At 47.7% G+C, this 25214-nt stretch overlaps 1 protein-coding gene across 1 annotated transcript in view; it reads left to right on the top strand.

Annotated features, from left to right (window-relative positions):
* The window catches only part of Tns3 (tensin 3), a 201301-nt gene that overhangs the window by 75888 nt on the left and 100199 nt on the right, over window positions 1–25214 (top strand). Inside the window, exons 5-13 of the mRNA XM_051165076.1 lie at window positions 2678–2730; window positions 5040–5211; window positions 6866–6916; window positions 8968–9090; window positions 13066–13130; window positions 16150–16233; window positions 21518–21630; window positions 22383–22443; window positions 23186–23261. Coding sequence (XP_051021033.1) covers window positions 2678–2730; window positions 5040–5211; window positions 6866–6916; window positions 8968–9090; window positions 13066–13130; window positions 16150–16233; window positions 21518–21630; window positions 22383–22443; window positions 23186–23261 — 798 coding nt within the window. The remainder of the gene's footprint in view (window positions 1–2677; window positions 2731–5039; window positions 5212–6865; window positions 6917–8967; window positions 9091–13065; window positions 13131–16149; window positions 16234–21517; window positions 21631–22382; window positions 22444–23185; window positions 23262–25214) is intronic.

Genomic DNA, 25214 nt, shown 5'->3' with positions numbered 1-25214 from the left:
GAGAGGTCCAGGCCAAACACAATCTAGTTAGGGACGACCTTTGAGAGAGGTCCCACTCAGAGCCCACCTCAGACTTGGGTTGCAGAGTTCACAGTGTAAAGGTGGGCCTGTCAGGCCTCCTTGCTGGTAGAATCTCACAGTGGCAGAAGGAGGCGTCATGTGACAAGTTAAGCAGTAAAGCAGTTCTTATGGCAGAGCTGCTGGAGATGGCCTGTTAGCCTGTTAATCTGAGAACGGCTTAGTCACAAATGAAGATAGAAAAATATCCTGCCTGACCAAAACCTAAGCAAGGATTAAATCTCAGTCTGAGTCATGGTGAGGATAAGTCATAGCGAGACGACAGCTTGGGATCTAGCGTGGTGCTCCTAAGTGAGCAAATGGATTGGGGGTGTTGGTACAGTTGGGTGCACAGACCATGGCAATTTCATTTCCCATCAGTGAGCAGCATAGGTCAGCCTCTGACACTTTCCACTCAAAGGCCCGTTTGACAGTTTAAGATACAGAACTTTTTTTTCTTTCTTTCTCTTTTTTTAAAAATATACTTTTATTAATTTATTCATATTATATCTCAATTGTTATCCCATCCCTTGTATCCTCCCATTCTCCCTCCCTCCCATTTTCCCCTTATTCCCCTCCCCTATGTCTGTGACTGAGGGAGACCTCCTCCCCCTGTATATGCTCATAGGGTATCAAGTCTCTTCTTGGTAGCCTGCTACCCTTCCTCTGAGTGCCACCAGGCCTCCTCATCCAGAAGACGTGGTCAAATACGGGGCACCAGAATTCATGTGAAAGTCAGTCCCCACTCTCCACTCAACTTTTTTTTTTCTTTTGGCTATAAATTCAACACTTTGTTACAACGAGCCCTTCCTGGTTATAATAAGCAGAAGCAAATCTGGGGTGTAATTCTAGTCTTACTCACATGGGGTTTCTATGTGGTTTTTTTCCTCTGCTTTCCCCGAGGGCTCACTTCTGTATTCTGTTTGGACCTGTGACTGCTGCATCATAAAAGAAGCAGTGAGAAATCCAGTTCGTGTGTAAGCATCCTGGTCTTTCTTTTAGCAGTTGAAGGTAGTGCCTCTATGTGGATGAATGGAGCAGAGCCCTCAAACCCGTCCTGGTTACAGAAGAAATTGATGTTCATGGCAGTGGCTGAGCCCAGGCCTCCAGCAGCTCCAGAGGCAGAGGCCTAACTCATGTATTTTATTCTGAGGTGATGAAGTGATGCTCCAGGCCTGGGGTCACACATCCTCTAGCAGGGTGGTACTTAACACTCACCAAGTTACCCAGAAACCTGACAAGAGCCTGTCCCAGTGTCAGTGGTTTTGATTACCCACTGGGCTTGATAAGGAGCCCAAAGGGAGATACAGTCACTTCTGGAAACATTGTCTGTCAGGGTGGAACTAGGCCTGCAGGGGGCGGGTAAGGGTGGTGGGATGGTCTTTGGGCAGCATGCGATCTGTCCAGACCACAGATAGAAGGAAGGTGTCAGTTCTCAGTCCTCCACAGCTTCTTAGCTAGCTTTCCAGCTGCAGTTTGGTGGGGTCCTTGATCCAGGTCCAAGAGCCTCAGATCCACTTCCGGTGGTTCCTTCTGTTGTCTGCCTTGCCTGACATCACCTCATTCGGGGCAGAAAGGCAGGAGCATCCCTTTGGGTGGTAGGGAAAGAGGTAGATATCACACCCAAGGCTGACAGTGTCATCAAGCCGGCTGCGGGCACGGTTGCTTTCTCCCTTCTCATTCAGATGTTGTGCATGTTCTTAGCAGAAAATAAGACAAGACAAACAAAAACAAAGCAACAAAACAGATGCCTACAGAAGTATACGAGGGAAATGGTGCAGAGCTGTGTTCCAGGAGGAAGCTGCTCCTGTGCCAGCCTGCGTTCAGCATTCCGTCTGCATCTGCATGGATGTGCTTGTCTGTTGTGTGTGCGAGATGCATGTACCAGTGATCCTGGTTTCCCCCATGTGATCACAAGGGGACGTGGCGACCTCTCTAGTGCTGCTGTCAGATTAGACGTGCTAGATTTAAAAACTTACTAATTAATTTTGAATGCCTGTGTGTGAGTATGTTTATTTTATTTATTTTCTGTCCCTCCAGTCACATTGAGTGGAGGGGAGTCCAGGTATAAATGAGAATTAGGGGTGTGTGATGCTTCTGGGTGTTCATAGAGCCTGCTTGGGTGGGGGGCAGTACCCTGTGAACTCTACCCCACAAACACTCACAACACCCCTGCAGTAATGTGTATGTGACCCCTGTGTGGAACACAGCCTTTAATACCCACTGTGAACTGGGGTTAGAACCCGAGGCTTTTTCTCCCTGTGGGAGAATTGCTGCCACACATTCATGATTGTCGACCATGGTTGTTGACATTGGTGGGGGTGGGAGGCTCCTCCGGACCATATCACAGTCTCCTGTATGTGCTGAGTCTGTGGCCGCCCAGCCCTGGAGAGGGGTTGGTCTCATCTTCCCCTGCCCACTGCACACCTTCCCTGGAGATGAGGAGGGTGGGAGTGACAGGGGTTGCTTAACATTGGCGATGCGACTGTGTGACAGCTGTCCTTCTTCCTCCTGGTGGTGGTAGTGGTGGTGGCAGCACAGCTGGGTGGTTGGCCTGAGTGCCATAAGGGCTGGCATGGAAGGAAATGTCTAAAGGATTCATGTTTTGATATATCCGTAGGCTCCTGAGAGCCCCACACCATCTGCTGCCCTCCGCTGTGACAAGCCTTCAAGGTGAGTGTTCTGTGGGAAAGAAGCTCGTCCCTATGTTCCTGGCCGTGAGTCAGGACTGATTCCCAGAGAGGAGACTAGGATATTCTATTATTCATCGTAGTAATCATAACGGGGCTTTGGAGGCATGCTAGCCTGGTTCATGCCAGGCAAGTGCTCTTCCACTGAGCACTCCACTGCCCCTTGCCCCACCACTGCTGATTTAAAAATTAGTCATCAAAGTTAAAATGTCTCGTTGGTAACCATTTGTGAATTTTAGCCCTGACATTAGATGCCTGGACTGTGCAAACATCTGTGATTGTCTTTCAGTAGACAGTGACATTGTTGGCATCTGATTGACTGTGTGATGTCAGTAGCGAGGAATGGGTTGGCATGCCCCAGGGAACAGCTAACTGATTGCTGGCAGGGGCCAGGAGAAGTGGCTGAACCTTTGGGAGGCACCTCTTTATGGACTGGGATAGTTTTAAGAGGTCATGTTGTTGTTGTCATTATAAGTAGTAATAATAGTGTTTAATTTTGTTTATGTTTAAAAATCATAAGAAACTCCTATGTCTGTTCAAAGAGAAAAAAATCTTTGAAAATGATTAAAAATCAACTATAAAACCCAAATTTATGGTTTCTACTGTTGAGTATGATAATGGCATTATATCAAATCATCTATGTTTGATAAAAATCTTCTAAAAATCTACATTATCAGGATTTTCTTGGTATCTGTTTATATATTATCTATATCTATCTGTCTATCATCAGTCTGTCTGTCATATCTATCATCTATCTAATCTGTCTGTCTATCTGATACAAAGTCTTACTGGGTAGCCCTGGCTGGCCTGGAACTCCTAGGTAAACCAGGCTGGCCAAGAGTTCTCAGAGCTCTGCCTGCCTTCGCTTCCCAGGTGCGAAGATTAAAGATGCATGCCACCATGCCTGCCACTATTAGTTTTTTTGTTTTGTTTTGTTTTTCAAGATGAAAAATATCTAGGCTTGCTTCAGAGTAGGTGCCAGAAGCGGAGTAGACTGTGGGCAGAAGCCGGCCAAGTGTTGGTGAAGACTGTAGACTGTTAGTGATTGTGAAGGGTCAACACTGGTGAAGGATGGGGAGGTGCAAGGAGGTTTGCTGAACCATTCATTTTTCACATTTTCCCAAAGTCAAGGAAAGACAGAGAAAGACATACAGTAAAAGTAGGAAAAATAAACCCAAGCAAGTAGCCCAGGAGTGGCGGCAGCTGAGTCAGTAGATGACACCCTAGTCTGCTTTCAGTGACAGTGTTTTCTCTTGGGTTTAGCCCTCTGCCATGTCTCTTGGATTCCTTTTGCATCATGATTCTAAGTGTAGGTGTCTGCATCCTGTTTACATCATCGTATGCTAGCTCCTCCACTTTCCAGTGATGGGTCTAGCCTCATCTCTAGGCTTTTTGCACAGACCCGCTCCTCTCCCCGCGGTTTGTCCAGCCCACTTCACTAGTCCTTTCTCCACAAACAGCATGTAGTCAGGGTGGCTGCTTGCTTCTGTAGTCAACTAACTTACTTACTCACTTAGACACACTCTCTCTCTCTCTCTCTCTCTCTCTCTCTCTCTCTCTCTCTCTGTCTCTCTCTCTCTCTCTCTGTCTGTCTCTCTCTCTCTCTCTCTCTCTCTCTCTCTCTCTCTCTCTCTCTCTCTCTCTCTCTCTCTCTCTCTGTCTCTCTCTCTCTCTCTCTCTCTCTCTCTCTCTCTCTCTCTCTCTCTCTCTCTCTCTCTCTCTCTCTCTCTCTCTCTCTCTCTCTCTCTCTCTCTGGTTTTTTGAGGCAGTGTTTCTCTGTGTGGCCTTGGCTACCCTGGACTTGCTTTGTAGACCAGGCTGGCCTCGAACTCACAGAGATCCACCTGCTGCTGCCTCCCGAATGCTGAGATTAAAGGCATGCGCCACCATGCCCGGGCCATCATCTTTCTTTCTATCTCTGCTTATACCATCCTTATTGTCTGCCTCATGCTGACCCTGATGCCTTAGAGTCCTTCTCCAAGGGCCAATCTCTGGGCAAACTGTGGAGCCTGCCATGCCTCTCTGTGTGCCCACATGCTTTCTACCCACACCCCTGCACTCTTCTCTGAGCTGCTCTTCCTCTGCTTATTCCATATGGTTAGGCCCTTGTGTCAGCTCCGTCTTGGCCTGCAATAGATCTTGTGTCCCCTAGTGAGTGGGGACAGTGTAGGTGGACTGTAACGGGACTTCCAGGAAGCTGCTGTTCCCCGTTCTCTCCTGAAAACCCTAGAGGGTGAGTGTTCACCCTTTTCCTTGTCATCCTTTTACTGACCACCTCATCCTCCCTTGCAGGCCCCTGGTCCTGAGTCCAGCCATGGAGGACAGCCATGAACTGGACCTCACGTACGTCACAGAGCGTATCATCGCAGTGTCCTTCCCTGCCAGCTGCTCAGAGGAGTCCTACTTGCACAGTCTGCAGGAGGTCACACGCATGCTCAAATCTAAGCATGGCGACAACTACTTGGTGAGTGGGCAGGACAGCCACTGTAGCAGAGGAGGGGGCTGTGGGCAGGGCCCCTTCAGAGGATGCCTGTGACGGCCAGCTATGTCCATATGCCTTGCTTACAAATGAGGAAGAGTGGTCTTGTGGTCTGGGATCTTAACGAGGTGGTGCTCTGCCCTGCCGTTACTGGCTTTGCTCTTAATGGTTGTGTCCTGGGCTGTGACAGTTGACTATACGACATGGCTGCTGTCTCTGTCTGGCTCTGAGCATGGCGTCTTCATCAGGAAGACTGGCTTCTGGGATGGTAGGCGTTCCCAGTCAGCTCCCCCTGGCTAATGTCAAATGGCATCCCTGGTGTCAGGAGGCAGCCATGTCCTTTTCTGCTGTCCAGTGCATTGGAAAGGCAAGAGGATAGGGGTCCAAGAAACAAGGCAGTCCTGGGAGCAAGTCTAGGTACCCTGATTTTACCGTGTGTGTGTGTGTGTGTGTGTGTGTGTGTGTGTGTGTGTGTGTGTGTGTGTGAGAGAGAGAGAGAGAGAGATATGAGGGAGACCATATCTGAGGAGAGGTAGAAGAACAGTTTCCCATGCGCCCTGTTCTCTTCCAGGGCTGCTAGCCCCAGGAGCCTCCTTCCTGCTGCTGGTAATCACTTCTTAGATTACATGACCACTTCTAGCACCTTCTCTCATGATGCCGCCTTATCTAGGGAGAGCTAATCTTACAAAGCCAACAAGGAGGTCATTGTCACCCTTAGCAGCCTTCTCCCATGGCTCAATGGGGACTAGCTGTGGCTTCCAGGATAGTCTCTGCGTGAACTCCCTATGACCTCTCCCAGCACTTGTACTCTTGGTCCAGCCTATTTGTGGGCAGGGGAGTAGCAGCCTAGCCCCAGGATGGCCACACCTTTCACGGGACTCCTCCAGAGCTGCCTCTGCATTTCCCTCCCCCCCCCCACCCCCTTTCAGGACGAGGGCTTCTTCAGTGGAAAGCTATGCTCAGGCCAGCCCCTTTCTCCTAACCCTTCCCAAAGAGACTGCTGAGGGCAATTCTCAGACAGTGCTGCTGCTGGTCAGGGATACGGTGTTCTGTGCCCTCCAAGGAAGGGCAGCTGAGTGCTGGGCAGGAGTGGGGCTGACACGGAGTGGGCCTGGCAGGTAGCTTGGGGCAGAGTTAGGGAGGAGCCCTGTGTCCTGTGACGGCACAGGTAGCCTTTTGCAGGACTTGATTCCATAGACAGCTGTGGTTTAATAGCGACAGGTCTCAAGTCAGACTTTTGTATCCCTGGCTCCTCCACTGAGGAGGAACCGTTGTGCTGAGCAGGACCAGGAAGAGCTACTACAGATAGGTGTGTACAGACCCTGTGTTTTAGAGTGTTTGCAGCTATTGCGGATTTAAAAAAAAAAAAAAAAAAAAAAAAAAAAGGCAAAACAAACAACAACAGAAAGGAACAGTTCACCTTGCCCGTTTTGGCTCCAGCTCACATAAGTAAGACACAGGATTTGCGGGTTCAGGTGCCAGCCATATCTTACTTGGTCTTTATCCTGTGACCACACGCACATTTATGCATCTCAGTCTCATTTGGTCCTTGATCCTTAGAGGCAGCTGTTTAAATGCAGTTGTCTCCTTCCTCTCCGGGAGCCATGCTTTGTCTAAAAGCTTTCTTCCCTCTCCATAGGTATTAAACCTTTCAGAGAAGAGATATGACCTTACAAAGCTTAATCCAAAGGTATGGTATTTATTTCTTTACATTTTGACTTTGCAAAACGTCAGTGATGCGTGTTTTGTTTGTGCAGAAGCAGCCTCTCGTAGGCCTTTGTGGATCATAGCTTGCTGTCAGGAAATAGTAAGCGTTGTTTGTATCCTTTGGTTTCTTTTAAAGTTAAAAAATGAAAAATAATAGATTCCTAGTAAGTGAGCATAACCCTCAGCTCGTCTCCACCAGTGGCATCAACATGTACAACCTGCGCAGGTCTAGTTCCCTTCTCTGAAACCCTAAAGTCCAGGCTACCCAAAGGCTAAAACTCAGCCTGGAGCAATGTGGTTTAAGAGCCCTTCGGGCTCTTGCAGGGGACCTGAATTTGATCCTGAGCACAGCTCACAGCTACCTGCAGCTCCAGCTCCAGGGTGCCCAGACAGATGCTTCTGCCCTCTGCAGGTACTACACTCATTGTACCTATAGCTCCCACTTCCCCATACAAAATAAAATAAATCTTTTTTTTTTTTTTTTTTTTAAAGCAGTAACTTTGTTGCATGTCAACATAACACTGTGGAAGGAAAACCCCACCCCCTGGAAATTTTGTTTTACATATAACATTATTGAAAATACTATATAAAATTGGACTCAAGGCACTACATATACAATGTGGTGCATATGAAACAAGTAGATTTATTTTGTGTTCAGGTGCGTGTCCTGTCTTCAAGACACATATATTCAGATATTCCAGAATCTGAAACAGAAAACTCCCAAACCTGTCTGGGCCTATGAGATTTGGAGAGCAGAAACTCATTCATAAAACATCAGGTCAGAAGAGCAGCATCTGTGGAAGCCCACAGAGTCCTCTCATCATTGTGATGATGCCTCTTCTGAGACCTCTTAGTAGTCACAAGTATCTGCTCCATCCATGATTATTCTTAGTAGCAAAATTTAGGGATACAATTAGGACTGTTGGGCTGTGTCTGTTTGCATATATAGTCTATGTATTGAAATGCTTTGCGACCATTAGAATCATTTGGGCTGTGTCTGTTTGCATATATAGTCTATGTATTGAAATGCTTTGCGACCATTAGAATCATTTGGGCTGTGTCTGTTTGCATATATAGTCTATGTATTGAAATGCTTTGCGACCATTAGAATAGGACAATACAGGCTGAACGTCTTATAACTGGAGATAAAAATGCTCTAAACTCAAAAACTTTTGGAGTACTAATGTTATGTTCAAAGAGTTCAAATTTATTTCTACTTATAATTTTGCTTTTTTGGAGTGTAGACATCAAGCTGGTACAGTCTATCAAGTACTCAGAATCAGAAAAAAAAAAAATCAAAATAATTCTGGCTCCAGGCCTTTTCAAGAAGGGTCCCACAGCCTGTTAGTAAAGTAGACCATGGTATAGAATTTTCATTTGTCTTGGCTTGCTTGGTGCTCAGGGAAGGGCCCCAGAGCTTCATGGAACTGCCGTGCTGGCTGCTTTTGCTGGGGACCATTCTATTGAACTCCTTTCTATTATTTTCATCTATGAAAGAGCTCTGCCTGTTCATCCCCTAGAAATAGAAAATAGGATGAGAAGCAACACGCCCATGTGGACCTCCTAGGTGTGTGGCCACCTACAGGGCTACTTGCTTGGGGCTCGGGCCCTAATAGAAGCAGAGCCCAAAGGTACTCTGGCCTCTAGGGGACTCTGGCAGGGGTTCACTATATTTTCCAGACTCCTTTTTAGCTTGAGTGGGCAATATTTGACAGCAGTATGGGCCACGGATTTGCTGATGTAGGCCTTAGAGGTCCTAGATTCCTCTACAGTCAATTTTGAACCATTACTGCCTCTGAAAGGGACTCACCGAGCTGTAAAGGAGCTGAGCAGTGCCTGGGTGAGGTAGGGCCTATGGGGACTGGCGGCCCTTATTTTTTTTCCTATGAAGGAAACTTGCCGTTCGCTCATTAGCTTCCAGAGGGGCCTACACAGCCTTCCCCCATAACTGACAGGTAGATTGGTTCACTGTGAGATTACCACAGAAGGGTCCAGAAGGTAGAAACCAAGGCAGCTCTCTTCTCTCTCCCACAGATCATGGATGTGGGCTGGCCCGAGCTGCATGCACCACCTCTTGACAAGATGTGCACCATATGTAAAGCTCAGGAGTCCTGGCTGAACAGTGACCCCCAACATGTGGTTGTTATCCACTGCAGGGTGAGTGTATATGCCCCCACATGCTCTAGGGCTCCAGCTGGGCTTCTAGTATTTAAGGAGCCCCGTGGATTTAAGATCAGTGCTAGTCACAGGCACCAGCTGATTTTTTTCTTGAAACCACTGTGTTTCTAGGATGTTTGTCACCTGGTGTAAACATATTCCATGTATATATGCCTCTCAGATTTCCTATCCATCTTTTAAAAAAATAAAAAGAGTCTTCAAGCCTGCACGTTTGGCTTTAGAATGCATAGGTCTGAGGCTTCTGGAATTGCTGGACTTTCAAAAGTCCCCTTCTACCCATATTCCACTGTATACTTGTTCATTTTGAATATTAACAGAATTGAGATGAATCGTAATATGATTTAAAACATATGGGTCACCAAAGATGAAAATATCATCTATACATTTTCTACTCCCCTTCCTTAAGTGATTCTGGACTCTCGTTGGGCGGGGGTGTCCAGTTTAAGGGCTTGTGCTGTTTCCCTTTTGCTATCCACCATAGAGCGCTCATTGCTTTCAACTAGAACAACCCTGAAAAAGTGCCATGAGAGGTAAGCTTTTAATCTGAAATTGTGGCTACTGATGCCACCCAGAGTTCACCACCATCGTGGCTGCAGGGCTGGAACGGGCTTGCTTTGCACAATGCGTGTGCTGCCTTTCACACACGCCCCAATGACTAATAGACACAGACCTGTCTCAGTGGGGACGTGAGCAGGGCAGAGCTGGGCTGCGGTAGCCATCCTCCCATTCGCTACAACGGTTGTTAGTTTGGGTTCACCCAGGCTGTGCTTCTTGTGGGAGTGTTCTTCCTTCCACGTTATACCCCTTGTGTGGAAGTCTATGGCAAGAAGAATTCCCGGCAGATGTTGGTTGGGGTGTGTCTAGGACTTCTGTGATGGTCTTGGAGTAGAACTGTGGGGATCCAAAAGGCTGTTGCCTATACTACCAGCCCATGGCCATGAGCGGATCCCACCTGCCACATGGTTTCCTACAACCTGTGTGCTAAGAGGTGATCTCAAGGTGAAAGTTCTTACGGAGTTCACAGTTAAGAAGAGTCTTGACAAGAATGAGGGCGCCGCAACCATTTCTCTCCCTCACCCTCAGCTGCACACACTCACTGCAGGCTGGAGAGCTTGCCTCTGCACCGTATCCATGAAGCCTAGGCCCACACAGAGGCATCCTGTCGTCCGGATGCTTGGCAGTGTCCCTCATCTTCAGAGTTAGGATTGCCGTCACTTTCTTCACATGTTTGGCACAGTCTGCAAGAAGCCATGTGGTTCTGGGCTGTTTGATAGGAGGTTCGGGACTGACTAGATCCCCTTACCTTGCTCAGATTTTTCTGTCCGGGTCGGTTATGTGCTGCGGGGGACCTAACCAGTTTCACCTGGGTGTCCACTTCATGGAGGCCTGAACTTGTCTGCAGGAGCCTTTGCGTTTTTTTTTTTTTGTGGTGCTGACCGTGTGATATTTCCCTTTCATCCTGTCCCCCGTTTTTGAGTCTTTTCTCCTTTTAATCTGAGCCAAGAGTTTGCTGATTTTGTTTTACCTTAAAACAAAACAAAAGTCAGTTTGGTTGGTCTTTTCTATTTTCTGAATCACTGTTTTATTCTGCTCTTGTTCTATTTTCTTTTTTACATTTCTAGTTACTTGAATTATGAATTCAGATTCTTCATTTGAGACCTTTGCTCTCTTTTTAGATGGGGACTTTTGTTAGTATAAATGTCCCTCCTAACGCTCCTTTTGTTATGTCCGATAAATTGTTTCAGTATGTTTTTCCCCAATTTTTTTGTTTTGTGTCTCAGTATATTTATTTATATGGATGTCTTGTCTAAATGTATATCTGTGCACCACAAGCATGTCTAATGCCAGCGGAGACTGGAAATAGGCATCCAGTACCCCGGAACTGAATTTACAGATGACAAGAGCCAGAACACAGCTGCTGGGAATCTAACCCAGGACCTCTGGAAGACCTTTTTAAAATTTTTACTTTTTTTTTTAGGTTTTTCTAGACAAGGTTTTTTTGTGTAACAGCCCTGGCTGTCCTGGAACTCTCTTTGTAGACCAGGCTGGCCTCGAGCTCACAGACATCCACGTGCCTCTACCTCCTGAGTGCTGGGATTAAAGGCGTGCGCCACCATGCCCAGCTCTCCATATATTTTTTAAATTTCTTTTTAACCTCTTATTTGACTGAATTGCTGTTCCATTATATCTGCATATCTGAGAATTTGGCAGGTTTGTCTAGCTACCCCCTTTCTGATTTAAACTTTCATACCACTGTGGTCAGAAAAGATAAACTTGGTAGGATTTCAGGCTTAACTCTGTTGGGACTTGCTTTGTGGTCTCATGTGTGAACTACCTTTGAGGCTGCTCCTTGTGACCTTGAAGCCAGCTCTGCCGCTGTTGGTGGGATGTTCTGTCCGTGCGCAATGGGTTCCTTTAGTCCAAAAGGTAGTTAGCGTCTAAGTTCCTTAGTTATTTCTTTCTTGTCCAGAGTACCTGTCTGCTGTGGAAATGGCCTGTCAGAAGTCCCCCTCACCCTCTCCCTCAAACCCATAACCAGCGCCACAGAGATGACTGGTGGGATGAGCGGTGGGCCTCCTGCTTCCTTATAAGGGATTTCTATTGTTAAGACAAATACCACTTCACTCAAGAAATACATTAGTAGCTTTAAGGTTAATAATGCCAAGAGCTAGGATCCCACGGCCAGCAATTTGCCAGGTGCAGACATCGGTATCTCCCAGAATGCCCAGCTTCACATGACGGTTGATTTCTATGAAAACTGAGTTTGTTCATTTACTTGGTTTTAGGGCTAGAGCTGGGGCCTCAGGATGTAGCTCAGTTGTAAAGTGCCTCTTTACGTGTGCAGCGTCTGATGGCTATAGTGCTGACTTATTTTTTTTAAGGAAGAAGAGAATAGAGTTGTGTAGCTACAAATCAGTGACCTGCCGGTTTAGGTTTGTGTGATTTGGGAGGGGTCCATGGTTTGGAAAAGTTTTCTCAAAGGAGCCAAGTAGTCTTGTAGGCTCATCCTGCCATGTTGTCCTGCCGTGTTTTCAAGCCTGCTCCTGCCAAGTGGGTGGGGGCTGCTGAAGTGGAGCAGCCAGGCTTCAGGCGGATGGTGACATGAGGGTGTTCAGGTTTTACGCGATTTTCACGTGTCTCACAAGCCAATTCTGTTTTGATTTTTTTTTTTAAATTACAGTGCTTAAAAATATGTGATAATAAAAATTTAGCTCACAGATTTTTAGGAAGAGAGTAGGTAGGCAGAATGGGACGGGCTGTGGGCTACTATGTGTAGAGCCACGTTGCTAAAGTCACAGCGGTATGTCCTGAAGTTTCAGGCTAGTCTACAGTTCTGCATGGGGCTGGCTCTGCCATAGCTCTTCTTCCTCGCCTGTTGGTGATGCTGCCTGTGAATGTGGTTATGCCTACAAGGATCGCCATAACACTTGCTTGGGTTTAGTTTCCCTGTGTATATAAGGTATCCATCCTGTTGTATAAAGTGTGACGCCGGGCATTGGTGCGGGATACCACCAGCTCGCCAGATTCTGAGGTCCTGCCACTTAGAGCTGTATACACAGAGCCCTGTCCCCATCAGCCCTTGGGCAAGCATTTATTCCTGTTTCACCTGGGTAATTAAGTCATGCTAATTGTTGCAGTTACTGGCGCTGTTTCACCTAACCTAATTGGGAGGTGGTGAGTGACTGGCTGCCGCCATGTGGATATGCCCTCCAGGGATTTCTGCAGACACCCAGCTAGCACCTGCTCAAAGGCCCCCCCCCCACCCCACCTGTGAGGACTCCCCGCCGAGGAGGTGCTGCTGTGTTCAGTGCCAGCGCTGCAATATTAGGGAGGCAGTGGGGTTGATGATGGTTCTCTTGTCTTTCCGCTCATAGTCGAGCCTGCCCCTGTCTCATTATATGTGTACGTTGGATTTTATAGGAAGAACACTGATTCCTCTCTGGCCTCTTGCAGGGCGGCAAAGGGCGCATCGGAGTGGTCATATCATCCTACGTGCACTTTACCAATGTGTCAGCCAGGTAGGATGGAGAGAAGATGGGGGCTTGTTTCCACAGGGCGTTGGGTTCGCACAGTGTGGGCAGCGGTCTTCCTGGGAACCAGCCTAATCTTACCTCTCCCTCCCTTGGAAACCAGAGTGTTCTGTGTCTGACCTCAGCTTCTTCCAGCAAGGGTGAAAAGGCCGTATTCCTATTTGGGGTGTTTTGTATGACTGATGCCAAGGAGCTCTATCTATGGAGGCAGCAAAACTCAGTCCAGCCCAGTCGTTCTCTAATGAAAGCAGACAGGCTGCTGCTGTCACTCTGTTGAAAATCCTCACTGGATCACTTCATCACACTTTGCAAATCGTGATACTGACAACCACCATCTTTTTCTTTCTTTCTTTCTTTCTTTCTTTCTTTCTTTCTTTCTTTTTTTTTTTTTTTTTTGGTCTTTTATGTTCTGAGAAGTCTTGTTTGTTCCCTTCTAAGATGGTAGGACTTTGGTTTTAGCCCAGTCTTCTTAGCACTGGACTATAAGGTGTTTCCTGATGTGCTTTCTGAGGCCCAGGCCTCCACTCAGGCTAAAATCCAGTTTAGAAAATGTCATTGTTGGGTAGGAGTGTAGCTTGTCCAATACAGTTGCCTAGTGGATGCAAGACCTCAGATTCCTCCCCAGCACTGCACGGGAGAAGCAAAGCGTTTGCACACTCCTGATCCTCTCAATAGCCGCGTTGTGTGCCCAGGCCGTTCCTTCCTGAGGAAATAGAAGCCCTCTCATCTCGCTTCTCAACCTTCTCCTTTGCAGCGTGAAGGAGTGAAATCGGACTTTTGGAATGTTTTCTCTGGAAACAAGTCGGGAGGCTGGTGCTTGCCAGGGAGGAAACCCTACCCCAGGGTGAAAAGCAGAGCCCCGTGGGTTTGAACAAGCATCATGTGTGTGCCAGACACATCAAGAGTCCCAGTCACATTGGCTCCTCAGTTATGTAAAAGGAATTTGGTCAGAGACCACACTTATCCTGGTTGTTTCCTCTTAGTACAGGACCACCAGAGTGAGTGAGCATCGCTATCCAGCATAGCTTAGAGAACTTTCCCAAACTGCAGCTCCTGCTGTATCTGGGGAACCAGGCGTGCTCCATCAGAGCATATCCGCAGAACGGTAAAACCCTGCTCGCCCTGGATAGTTGGTACAGCACACATGAACATCAGGAAGCGTGCTTGAGTCTCTCTGGGCCTCGGCATCGGACTATGGGAACTGTAGTCGAGCCTCCTCACACTGTGACCACCCTGTGTGTCTGTGCCCCTAGTGTGCTTCGCAGAGCATCATACTGGGGTCTGAGTGGCCACCGATGCTGCTGGTTAGCAGGGGTCACGGTATCAAGCGTCTCATGCTCTTCTAAATTAATCTCACCGCCTCTTGAGCACCTGCCCTGATACGGCTCCAGCCGCTGTGTGGCTTTGTAATCCATGGATATGGTCATTGTGTATTTCAGCATTTGCTGGCTCTTCCTACCCAGGTTGCTTTCCCTTTTCCTTAGAACCCAGGTTGTTTCCAGAGCTGCCGTTCTGGCACGTGTCTGACCCTACCTCCCCACTTAGGTTATAATCTAGACATCACCGGGAAAAGACACACCAGATTTCAGTTTGTCGCATACTACAAGTTAACACAAATCAGAGACTGGAAGTCACAGAGTGAGAGAGCGTTCTTGTTCCCAGCACTCTGAAGAGTTCAGAAGGCAAAACCAGAACTAATTGGGATAGAGCTAAGCATTCTGGGACTTCTGAACGTTGACACTGACGTTTAATCGGATGAACGGACTTAATTTAATTGAGGGAGTGGATTCCAGAAAAAGAGAATGCGTAGACGTCAAAGACTGGAGAGGAAACTATGTTCCCTAACCTGAAAGAGATGTCCACTTCCTGTTTGACATGCTCTGGCTTCGGGTGGACCCCTTCATCTCTGACAGCCTCACTGGCCGAGCTCTGTGTTGTGTTGAAACAGATGCCCGCGGCGAGGTCAGCGTTTCACTCACACTGACCTTAATTTAGAGTGTTTTCCTTGTTGGCTGCATATATTTTCAGAATGTCATGTTCAGAATGCCCGAATGTGTCATTTTTCTGGAGGGCACAGTCAGGTTTTCCCACGGAGAACTCATATGCCTATCTGATTTTGTTGTTTGTATTTTGAGATTGTGTATACCTGGCTGGCCTAGAACTCAATCAGCCTGCCTCTGGCCTCTGAGTGCTAGCATTAAAGGATTAAAGGCGTGTACTACCATGGCTGGCTGCCTATCTGATTTCTAAAGATGCATTTGGCTTAAGTAAGTCTTATTTCATGGTTTAAGTCAGAATGCCTCACCGTGAGGTTTCCAGAAAGTTCTGCAGGTACTAATGTGAGCACTCTGGGTGGAGACTTGGAGGTCAGTGACGCTCGTAGAGTACATTCGTTTTCTCTGGAGTTACTTCAGAAAGACCCCTGAAGCCCGAAGCCCCACCCACCTTCCCAACCATCAACCTCGCCTTGTCCTTGACCTTCAAGCCTTTCCTTGAAGCTTCTTATCAAGTGTGCCACATGTTATTCCTCCGAAGACTTGACAGTGCACATCCTGGGCTTGGTCCTCACATCCTCAGGGTCCTGTGGCTGGGGCCGCCAGCCAGTGGCACATCTAAGTATCACACCCTTAGAGGAGGGCATTCAGACAGGACTTCAGTGTGGTTCCTGTCTTGAAGTGAGCACACCCCTGCAGGAAAACGTTGGGCTGTCTATGGACACACGCCGCTCCTCATGGGGGAAGGTCACTGATAGAGATGGATGTGCCGTGGTGGCGCACGCCTTTAATCCCAGCACTCGAGTGAGAGGTGGGTAGATCACTGTGAGTTCGAGGCCAGCCTGGTCTATAAAGAGTTCCAGGACAGCCTAGACTGTTACACAAGAAATCAAAACCAAACAAGGCATGGATGTGCATCCCAGCCCTTCAGCCATGAGGGGCTGGGGATACCCCTGACCTGACATACTTACTCATTCTCCTCACCTTTCTCTCTCCTCCTTCTGCTTCCCCAGTGCTGACCAGGCCCTGGACAGGTTTGCAATGAAGAAGTTTTATGATGACAAAGTTTCAGCTTTAATGGAGCCCTCCCAGAAGCGGTATGTATCTAGCCTTGGGGCCAGGAGAATGTCTTCTGACCTCTGCATTGCCCTTGGGTCCTGGCTAAGAACAGGAGGGAGGGGTTTGCTGTTTCCCAGAGGCAAGGGTCCCATGTGTCTAGTAAAAAGCCTTGTGTCTGGTGGGAGCCCGTGTGCTGCTGTGGTCCACTCCCAGTCAGAGCCACCTCTCATTTCAGCCATGAAGGTCATTGTCTCCTTCAGATCGTGGGCTTTGATGGCCATGACCATGTTGAACCCATCTCTGTCTGCTAGAACAGGGCTCAGTAAACTTGGTGGAGAGGCTTTGGAGGGTAGATGTTTCAGGCTGTGTGGTTTTAAGTCACCAGTGTTCTAACACAAACCCCGCCATATCTAGAATGGAAATGAGTGAGTCTGATTGTGTTCTCATTAAACTTGGTTGACACAAGTGGGGTTTCTGATCATCCTAGGCTGACTTCTGCTCTACAGTGTCAGCTCCTTGAAGGCAGAGAGACTTTCTGTTGGATGTTCTCTGTCAGCCTGTTCCGGCTGCAACATGTCACAGCCCCTGGAAGCGGGTGGGGAACAGCGCTTTTTCATTTTGAGGCACTCACTTAATTTCACTGCAGTTTTATCTTAAGCCAGACACCAGAGTTTGTCCAAGAATTTCGAAGGCAGCTGAAAAATGGCTCCCATTTTGGAGATAGGATTTAGCTGTAGCCCCAAACCTTTCTGTGTGAGTTTTGATCCTTCAAATCTGCTTTCTCTAGTGCAGCTGCAGGTTGGGCCAGCAGACACGATTCTAGCGGTCTGGGACCACTCAGACAGGTCTGTGTTTGGAAGAATGCGGGCTACATTGTGGGACCATGGTTTGGAGCCAGCTTGTGTCCTGTTTTAAGTAGCAGGCCCCACAGGGATGCTATTTCTTGGAAACTTCAGCATATTACAGTGATTCCACTTAAACAGCCCCTGTTCTGTTTTGAACCCATGAAGTATTATTTTTCCACTGAACAGTTTCCAAAATGGCAATGTTCCTAAGACTTGCATAGAAGTCGAGGTGCAAATAAAAGCCTGGATCCAGCAGGCAAGCGATGCTGCCAAGATTTTCTGCTTATAGAATCAGTAGCTTCTAATGATATCGGAAGAGAATATGAAGGAGAAACAGGGAAAACATCTCATTGTAAAGTGCTCACAGCTTTCACATACCCTTCTTGTCTTATATTTTACAGCGGCAGCAGGGTTCATTTTTGCATTCCAAGCTTCTCCTCTGCTCTTAAGATTAGGGCTGCCTTCTTTCTGTCTCCTTTGTTGCTCCTTGCCTCCTGCCTACACTAGAAGACACTAACCAAATAATTACTGAGTGGTCCAGCAACAGGAAGGATGTTTAGGGTAAACCTCAGGAAGCATGGGAGACCAGAAGAAAGTGTAATGCTTGCACTCATGAGGCTGTGCCTCTCACTGTTGACTGAATGCCTGTGGGCAGAGGGCGCTATTCTGCAAGTTGTGTTAGGACCAATGTCAGATGACTGCTTTGGCAGCAAACCGGCTCTGTCATATTTTCATTTGGGAAGCTGCTAACCTGCACTCCCTGGCTACGCAGGTTGTGAATTTTATTCCTTCTCAAGTCTCTTGATGGGGTTGAAGACCAGATAGTTTGGGTTTTACAATTAAGTTCAGTTGTTTAGGGGTTAACATGGTTTTAGGTCTAGATAAATGTTTTAAGTTGAAAGTGATGAGATATGATAGATACTGATTTACATTCAGAATTTTAGATTCACCAGGATAGGGAAGATGTTTTCTTCAAGGCTGCCAAATACAAATAGCCAAAACAATGTGAATGTAACATATATATAATTCCTGATAGTTTCATGGTTCTTCTTGCTGTAGGTACTTTATTGTATAGATATAAAATAATATAAATCTATATGTAAAAATATTTAATAAAAATTGTAAAAAAAAAAAAAGGAGAAATTATTTCAAAGTAAACATCATAATTAGCTCTACTGAGGTTGAGGGAGCAACTTATGATTTGTGGCTGAGAATCTCAATATTTTAAGCAACAATAAAGAAATCTCCCAGGACCTTCCACAAGGGGCTAGATATAGATCCTACCTATAATCTGCAGATACCCAAGGCCTTTACATAAAATGGCCTGTTATTTCTGTAAAACTGATGTGTATCCTTCTGTGTTGTGCACCCTGTGCATTTTTCATTATATATAGATTTCATTATAACATTTGATAAATGTATATTATGCATTAGGCTCATTTTTATACCGTGTTATCCTCTTCTGTACCTTTTCTTCCCTCTGGTCCTCTTCCTTCCTTACCCTCTGCCCCAAAACAGTTTCTGTATGTGGGGTGTGTGTGTGTGTGTGTGTGTGTGTGTGTGTGTGTGTGTGTGTGTGTGTGTGTGTGTGTGTGTGTGTGTGCGCGCACGCGCGGGCGAATCTTTCTGACATATATTCCTGTGATGCTTTTCGTTCAGTTCATGCAGTTGCTTTCTTCCCTCTGGCTGACTGTCCATCTACTGTAAACCCTCTGGGTTTTATATATCACTGAACACGGTTTAAGCACTGAATGCCTAGCTGCTGTGCTGTACCGCCTGTACCGTATAGGGAGTCATTAGAGACACATGCCTTAGGTAAGGTGCCCATTCCCTCCAGGAGAGTGTGGTCTGAGGCTTACTGTGGAGTCTTCTTGCATGCTTCCACTGTGAGCTGAGCGCCCTCTAGTGGACAGCTGGGAAGATGATTACCATTAAGAGCACATTTCAGTAAGGAAAGACTATTTGAGACCTGGGCAGGTGGCGCTGTACTAGAGGCATTGATAGTGTCAAGGACCAGTTACTAGGTGAAGGCCCATATTCTGAATTAAGAGTACAGGTTGCCCTTGATGATGCTGTCTTAGAACAATGCCGAAAAGCAGCCATGAATGCTTGGGACAAGGTTGAACAACAGGGAAAAACGGAATCATTTACAAAAATAACCCAAGCTTCAAATCAATCTTTCACTGAATTTTTACAGAGGATAACTAAAGCTCTGAATAGAACCATAGCAGACCCAAATGCTAGAGAAATTCTTTCATCTCTAACTTTTGAGACTGGTAATGCTGAATGCTATTAGACCCTTGAGGTGTAAATGGATGACTATCTACTCAGCTTCCTCATGAACAAGCCTGTACTGATGCAGAATTCTGCTCTTGCCGCCTGCTGCTGCACAGTGGGGAAAGTAGCACTTTTTCTTATTATTTGTTTTTTAGACAAGGTGTTATGTATCCCAGGATTACCTTAAATTTACGATCATTCCATCTCTATCTTTAGTGGTGGGATCACAGGAAGATTACTATGCCTAGGAAAAAACAAAACAAAATAAAACAAAAACCCCAAAACACTGTTTGTGTTGTCTGACATGCGGGCAGCAACCCCTGACAGTCAACTAGTATCACAAAAGCTCCCCATCTGTAGTATTGTTAGGAGCTCTGGCCTCTGGGTAGGGAGAAGTTTTAGCTCTCTGGAGACTTTGTCCTACACAGAGTGGGACTCTTGGATCTTCTGGTTGCAGAGCTACCTAGCATTTGTTAAATATGAGGAAATAGAAGCAGGCACCCTGTCTATCCCAGTGCCTGGGTTGGGTACACATCAGAGCAGGAAGTGGCCATTGCCAACACAGAACCCTCAGACCTCTAAGCCAACTGAAGAGCCACCCACACCAGGTCTGCATTGCCACACAGCCCTTTCACGGGACACACATTTCCTAGTGTCCAGGATTGCCCAGAGCTGGAGAGAGGGAAGAGCTGTCTTAAACAGGGTCTTAGGTGTCCCACCCTGATCCTGTGTGCAAGGCCACAGAGACAAGGGAACTGATGAGTTCGGCCATGTGCAGGCTGCAGGTGATGGATGGGTTACACAGTGGTTTGCCTCCTGCACCTGTACACAGCAGGTTAGGAAGCCTCGCTGTCAGAGTAAGCTCATGGCGCAGTGTGGAAGCCGGGCAGAACCCATGGCCTGAGTTTGTGGGAACACGGTGCTTCTGTGACTGTAAAGTTTTGCTCTTATCCTAACAAGAAGAGCAGTGTGCTGCTGAAACGGTGGGATGCCGACCCGCCCTGTCTGTCACTGGATTTTCCCTACAGTGATGTGAATGCTTGTGAATTACATATACTAAGGCTTTCCAAAAGGGTAGACCCCAAGTTGGGGAAACACTTAAAAGTTTTCTGTTTGGTTTATTTTGCCTCCAAACTTAGCCATTTAACAATGGACTGAGTCTGCATCCCAGTGGGCGTTTGAAGTGTTTTTTATTGTAAGGTGGGGCCCGTGATTGGGTTCATCCAGGGCCTTAGAGGTATGAGGACTCTGGGTCCCTGTATTGGTGATGGTCACTTCCTGCTTAGTGCACAGAGCATCAGTTTGATAGCGTGTTTTTGGGAATCTTTGCCTGTTTTCGTTTCTTCCCCTTTTGGCAATGAGTGCAGTGCGGTGGTGGCGAAAGGCATGAAAGCAGAGAGATCCCAAGAGAGCTGTTGGCAGGTTCTGGTGAAGAAATGGTGGCTGTGGAACTGCTCTCAGGGGCCTCAGAGCACTGGCTGGCTTTGGGTTTCCATGGAAGCAGGCTCCAGTTATGCCAGACAGGACCAGAGGAAGGAATGCTGGAGGCCAGGGGAGCATCAGAGTGTGACAAGGATGTAGCTTGTGCTCTGGTCGTTGCCACTGTGTCATGCCTCATGAACACCTTTTGATCACGTAGACTTAGTGCAGGAATTCTCTCTTGGCTGCCATGTGCGCAAAAGCATGTGACAAGTTACTTTGGATGCCCGTAGACCAGTGCATGGAATTCATATGGCAGAAGTCACATTTTCAGTGGATATAGGTAGCCGTGGGTGACGACCCTCGTCAGCTGAGGTGAGGGAGCTCGGGAGATGTGTGGGAGGGAGAACAGGCGTTTAGAGGCCTTTCAGTCCAGCTGCTTCTTGTGGCTCATGTGGGGTCCCTGTGTGGAACGAGCCGTGCTATTCTGTATGTGGTGCTGGCCTTGCTGGTGAGGGGCTTAGGAACAAGAGAGGAGACCTCCGAGGTGTGGGCATCCGTGTGAACGAGATGGTTATACATAAACGGCACATGGTCGGGAGTTCCCGGAGCTGTGGGTGGAGCTTCAGCCGGGCGGTGACTCCTCCACCACCAAGCATAGGCTAATAACTGTTTTCTGTATACAGTGGGATAAAGTGTCCCTCGGGTCTCCAGACACAGTTTCCCCTGAGACTCGGTAGCTATGAGTCAGCTGTGGCATCTTACCCACTGTCTCCTGCAGGTATGTGCAGTTTCTCAGCGGGCTCCTGTCTGGGGCGATGAAGATGAATACGTCACCCTTGTTCCTGCACTTTGTCATCCTGCATGGCGCCCCCAGCTTTGACAATGGAGGAGGTGAGACACTTCCCAGCCCAGACTACAGCCTTAAACAAGCAGCCTTTTCCTCTTGTGGTGTCTAGATTCTGTACCTATGGTTCCGGTGTGTAGGCAGAGCTCCAGCCTTGTAAGGTGGGACCAAGTCATCAGTCACAGGAGAGACAGGCGGCTCTGAAGGGATTACCAGTAGCTCCGTGACCCAGGACATGAACTCTTGTTAGGCCAGGGTCCTTCTGAGTCAGCAGCTCTGTGGTTCAGCTGTGTGCTTCTTAAGATTCTCGTAAGTTTGAGAGAAGCCAACATGCTAGACCATGCCCTAACTCAGGGTCCTTCCTTCTTCCTCCATGGCATATTCCCGTGGAGCCTGTCTCCCTATTTCATGCAAGTGCCACAGCTTATAGCCCAAGACCTTGCCCCTGTTGTATGCAGATGTTCACAGCCTGGGCCTGTGGGCAGGACCTGTCTTATTCTCCCTGGATGCATCCAAATAGGTGCTCACCCACCCATCATCTGGGCCTGTGGGCAGGACCTGTCTCATTCTCCCTGGGTGCATCCAAATAGGTGCTCACCCACCCATCATCTGATAGTATCGCTAGCATCTAGTTCCCCTGATCATCACGAGTAAGGTGACGTTACAGAATTGCAGGTCGCCTTTGAGCCTCTATGGCCTTCTGGGTAAAGTTAGACCTCCAACCATGTTACTTTGTTGCTAGGCCATCTGTGCATGTGTTAATGATCCTGTCTTTCCTTGGCATGCACCTCTCTCTCAGCTTGCCGGCCCTTTCTGAAGCTCTACCAAGCCATGCAGCCTGTATACACGTCTGGAATCTAGTGAGTGCTGGCTCGGGTGGGTGTTCAAGGGTGGCTTGGGGAATGGTTATGAAATGGGTTGCCTTTCACACGACAAGAAGTGGAGCAGCAGGGCCAGTCATGCCAAGGGCCCCTAAGCCTGCTGCTCTGAGAGGTGCCCCGGTCCCTGCATCTCTCTAGCTGGCTCCACTGAGGGGCTGGACAGCGGAGCCTCCATGGTAGAGGGGACAATTACTGTTTGGAAGTGGATATACTGGAAAGTTCTAGGACAAAGCCCCCCTCCTGTGTGTTTTTTGTTTCTCCTGTGTGTTTCAGGTGCCCTGAGATTGGTATGCAGTGTATGTAGATAGCACTTTGTTTGTATGAACAGAAAATGAGAAAGGCAGTAAATGTCCTGGCACTCCGAAAGACTGATTATTCCTTTTCCGAGCTCAGAACGGGCCCCCTCTCCCATGGAAGGGTGGCACTGTGGAAGTTTCCAGTTGCCACAGAAGCACGGGATCTGTCCCCAGTATGGGACCTCTCCTGGCTGAGTCAGCCTTGAGCATGACTTTTCCAGTCTGAGGCTATGATGGTGCTAGAATAACTCAGCCCAGCTCAGAGCTTTCTCAAAACCCTTTGACTCATTTTGGTAAGGTAGAGCCTCTGACCTTGGAATTCTGGGCTGTCTGTGCAAATGCCAGCCACCCCCTCAGCTTCTCCTGCCCCCCATCGTCATACCTCAGGGAACCGTATAATGATCTATTTTCTCATTCATCCAAAGCAATGTTGGCCCTGAAAACCCCAGCCGCATCCGCATTGCCATCGAGCCGGCCCAGCTACTGAAGGGTGACGTCATGGTGAGTACTCACGGGCTGTAGCTGTCGTTCTCACCTACCCAGGACAGTGACCTGGAAGGGAAAGTGATTTTTGCCTTAGAACAAAATCACCCAGTTTACAACCCCCTTCTCAAAGAAGGGGGAAAAAAAAAAACCTGACAGAGGAGTGAAAAACAGCATGACTTCTGAGGGCATTAGTTTTTAAATAAAAGTATTTTAATTGCAGTGACAGATCTTGGTCCTCGGTCGTATATTATAACAGAGCTGCTGGGTCTGTGCAGAACAAAAGTCTCCACTCAGCCACAGCCCTTCTGAGCATCCCGGGCCTCCCAGAGTTACAGTATCAAGAGCTAATGTGCATTATAACTGGTATTGTTACAGCGGGGCTAATGATCAAAACAGTGATTTCTCCAGATAATTTTGTTCCTGGAGGAGATTAAACATGACTTTGCCACCTCCTCCTGTCTGTCTTGAACACAGAAGACTCTATACATGTAAAGTAATTTTAGGAAAGGCTTTGCCTGAAAGCCTGCAAGGTATATGTACAGCTTCTGACATGTGTAGAATAATTTAGATACGATCTTTCCTATGGTCTTGGCAGACCTACTTTGTTGAGATGGTGGGTGACTTAGGAGTTTTGAGTTGCATTTCTTTTATTATGAATAGCTCACCCAGAGTAGGCACCTCCCTGCTTTCAAGGGCAGCTGTGCTGCCACTCGTTCCTCTTGCTGAGCTGTGGGAGGTGGTGGGAAAGCAGAGATGGGGGAGGGGGGTGACTGGAGGCTGGCTATGCCTCGCCCTATTGCCTCTACTCCCCGGAAAAGCAATGCTAAGTCTCCACCTGAGCTTTGTGTGCGCGGGTTGGTGGCTAGGACTGGCGAGTGAGGGCAGTATAAAAAAGCTAGGGTCCCTGGGGGGTGCCGCCTCTCTCCAGTTGCCTTTCTCCCTCTCTCTTCTCATCTTCTGTCTTTCCTTCCACCCCTTTCCTCTTTCCTTCCTTGTCCCCTCTTATTTTCTTCCCTCTTTCTTTCCTTTCTTCCCTCTCTCTTTGGCCCCCCCTCATAACTTTTAAAATTTTTACTCAGTTGTCTTGAGCTTTTTTGTTTTTTGTTTTTTGGTTTTTGTTTTATTGTTGTTGTCGTCTGGTTTTTGAGTTTCCAGCCTTGGCACAAGAAGGACAAGGGGACAGTGATTTCTTTTTTTTTTTTTTTTTTTTTTTTAATTTATTCTTGTTACATCTCAATGTTTATCCCATCCCTTGTATCCTCCCATTCCTCCCCCCCCCCCCCCATTTTCCCATTATTCCCCTCCCCTATGACTGTTCCTGAGGGGGATTACGTCCCCCTATATATTCTCATAGGGTATCAAGTCTCTTCTTGGCTACTTGCTGTCCTTCCTCTGAGTGCCACCAGGTCTCCCCCTCCAGGGGACATGGTCAAATGTGAGGCACCAGAGTATGTGAGAAAGTCGTATCACACTCTCCACTCAACTGTGGAGAATATTCTGACCATTGGCTAGATCTGGGAAGGGGTTTAAAGTTTACCTCCTGTATTGTCCTTGGCTGGTGCCTTAGTTTGAGCGGGACCCCTGGGCCCAAATCTGCCTATCATATTGTTGGGACAGTGATTTCTTTGTCTTGGAGGTGCCTGCTGGGAACATAGCAGAAGAGATGGTGAAGACGCTGCAAGGGCAGAGGAGCCTAAGCTGGACCCACCTGTATGGCTCAGGAAGGCCATGGTGGCTTGGCCTCACTCTTTCTGCTGGTCCCTTCCTTAGCACGTCTGTCTTTGTGAGGAAGATAATCACGTGGGAAAGGGACGTGCCTGGGCCTTTTATTTGGGGAGCTGTGGGCTCTGACTAGTGAGGACCATGCTTAAATTTCATGAACATGAAACACATCAGTATCTCAGGACAGTGCTTGGCAGGTGGGGCAGGATGGGAGGCAGACCACATCATGTCATCCTGAAACATTTC

The sequence above is a fragment of the Acomys russatus genome, chromosome 22 (assembly GCF_903995435.1).
Source record: "Acomys russatus chromosome 22, mAcoRus1.1, whole genome shotgun sequence".
NCBI classification, from domain to species: domain Eukaryota; kingdom Metazoa; phylum Chordata; class Mammalia; order Rodentia; family Muridae; genus Acomys; species Acomys russatus.
Note: the sequence above shows the minus strand (reverse complement) of the source record. Positions and strands in the feature narration are given on the sequence as shown.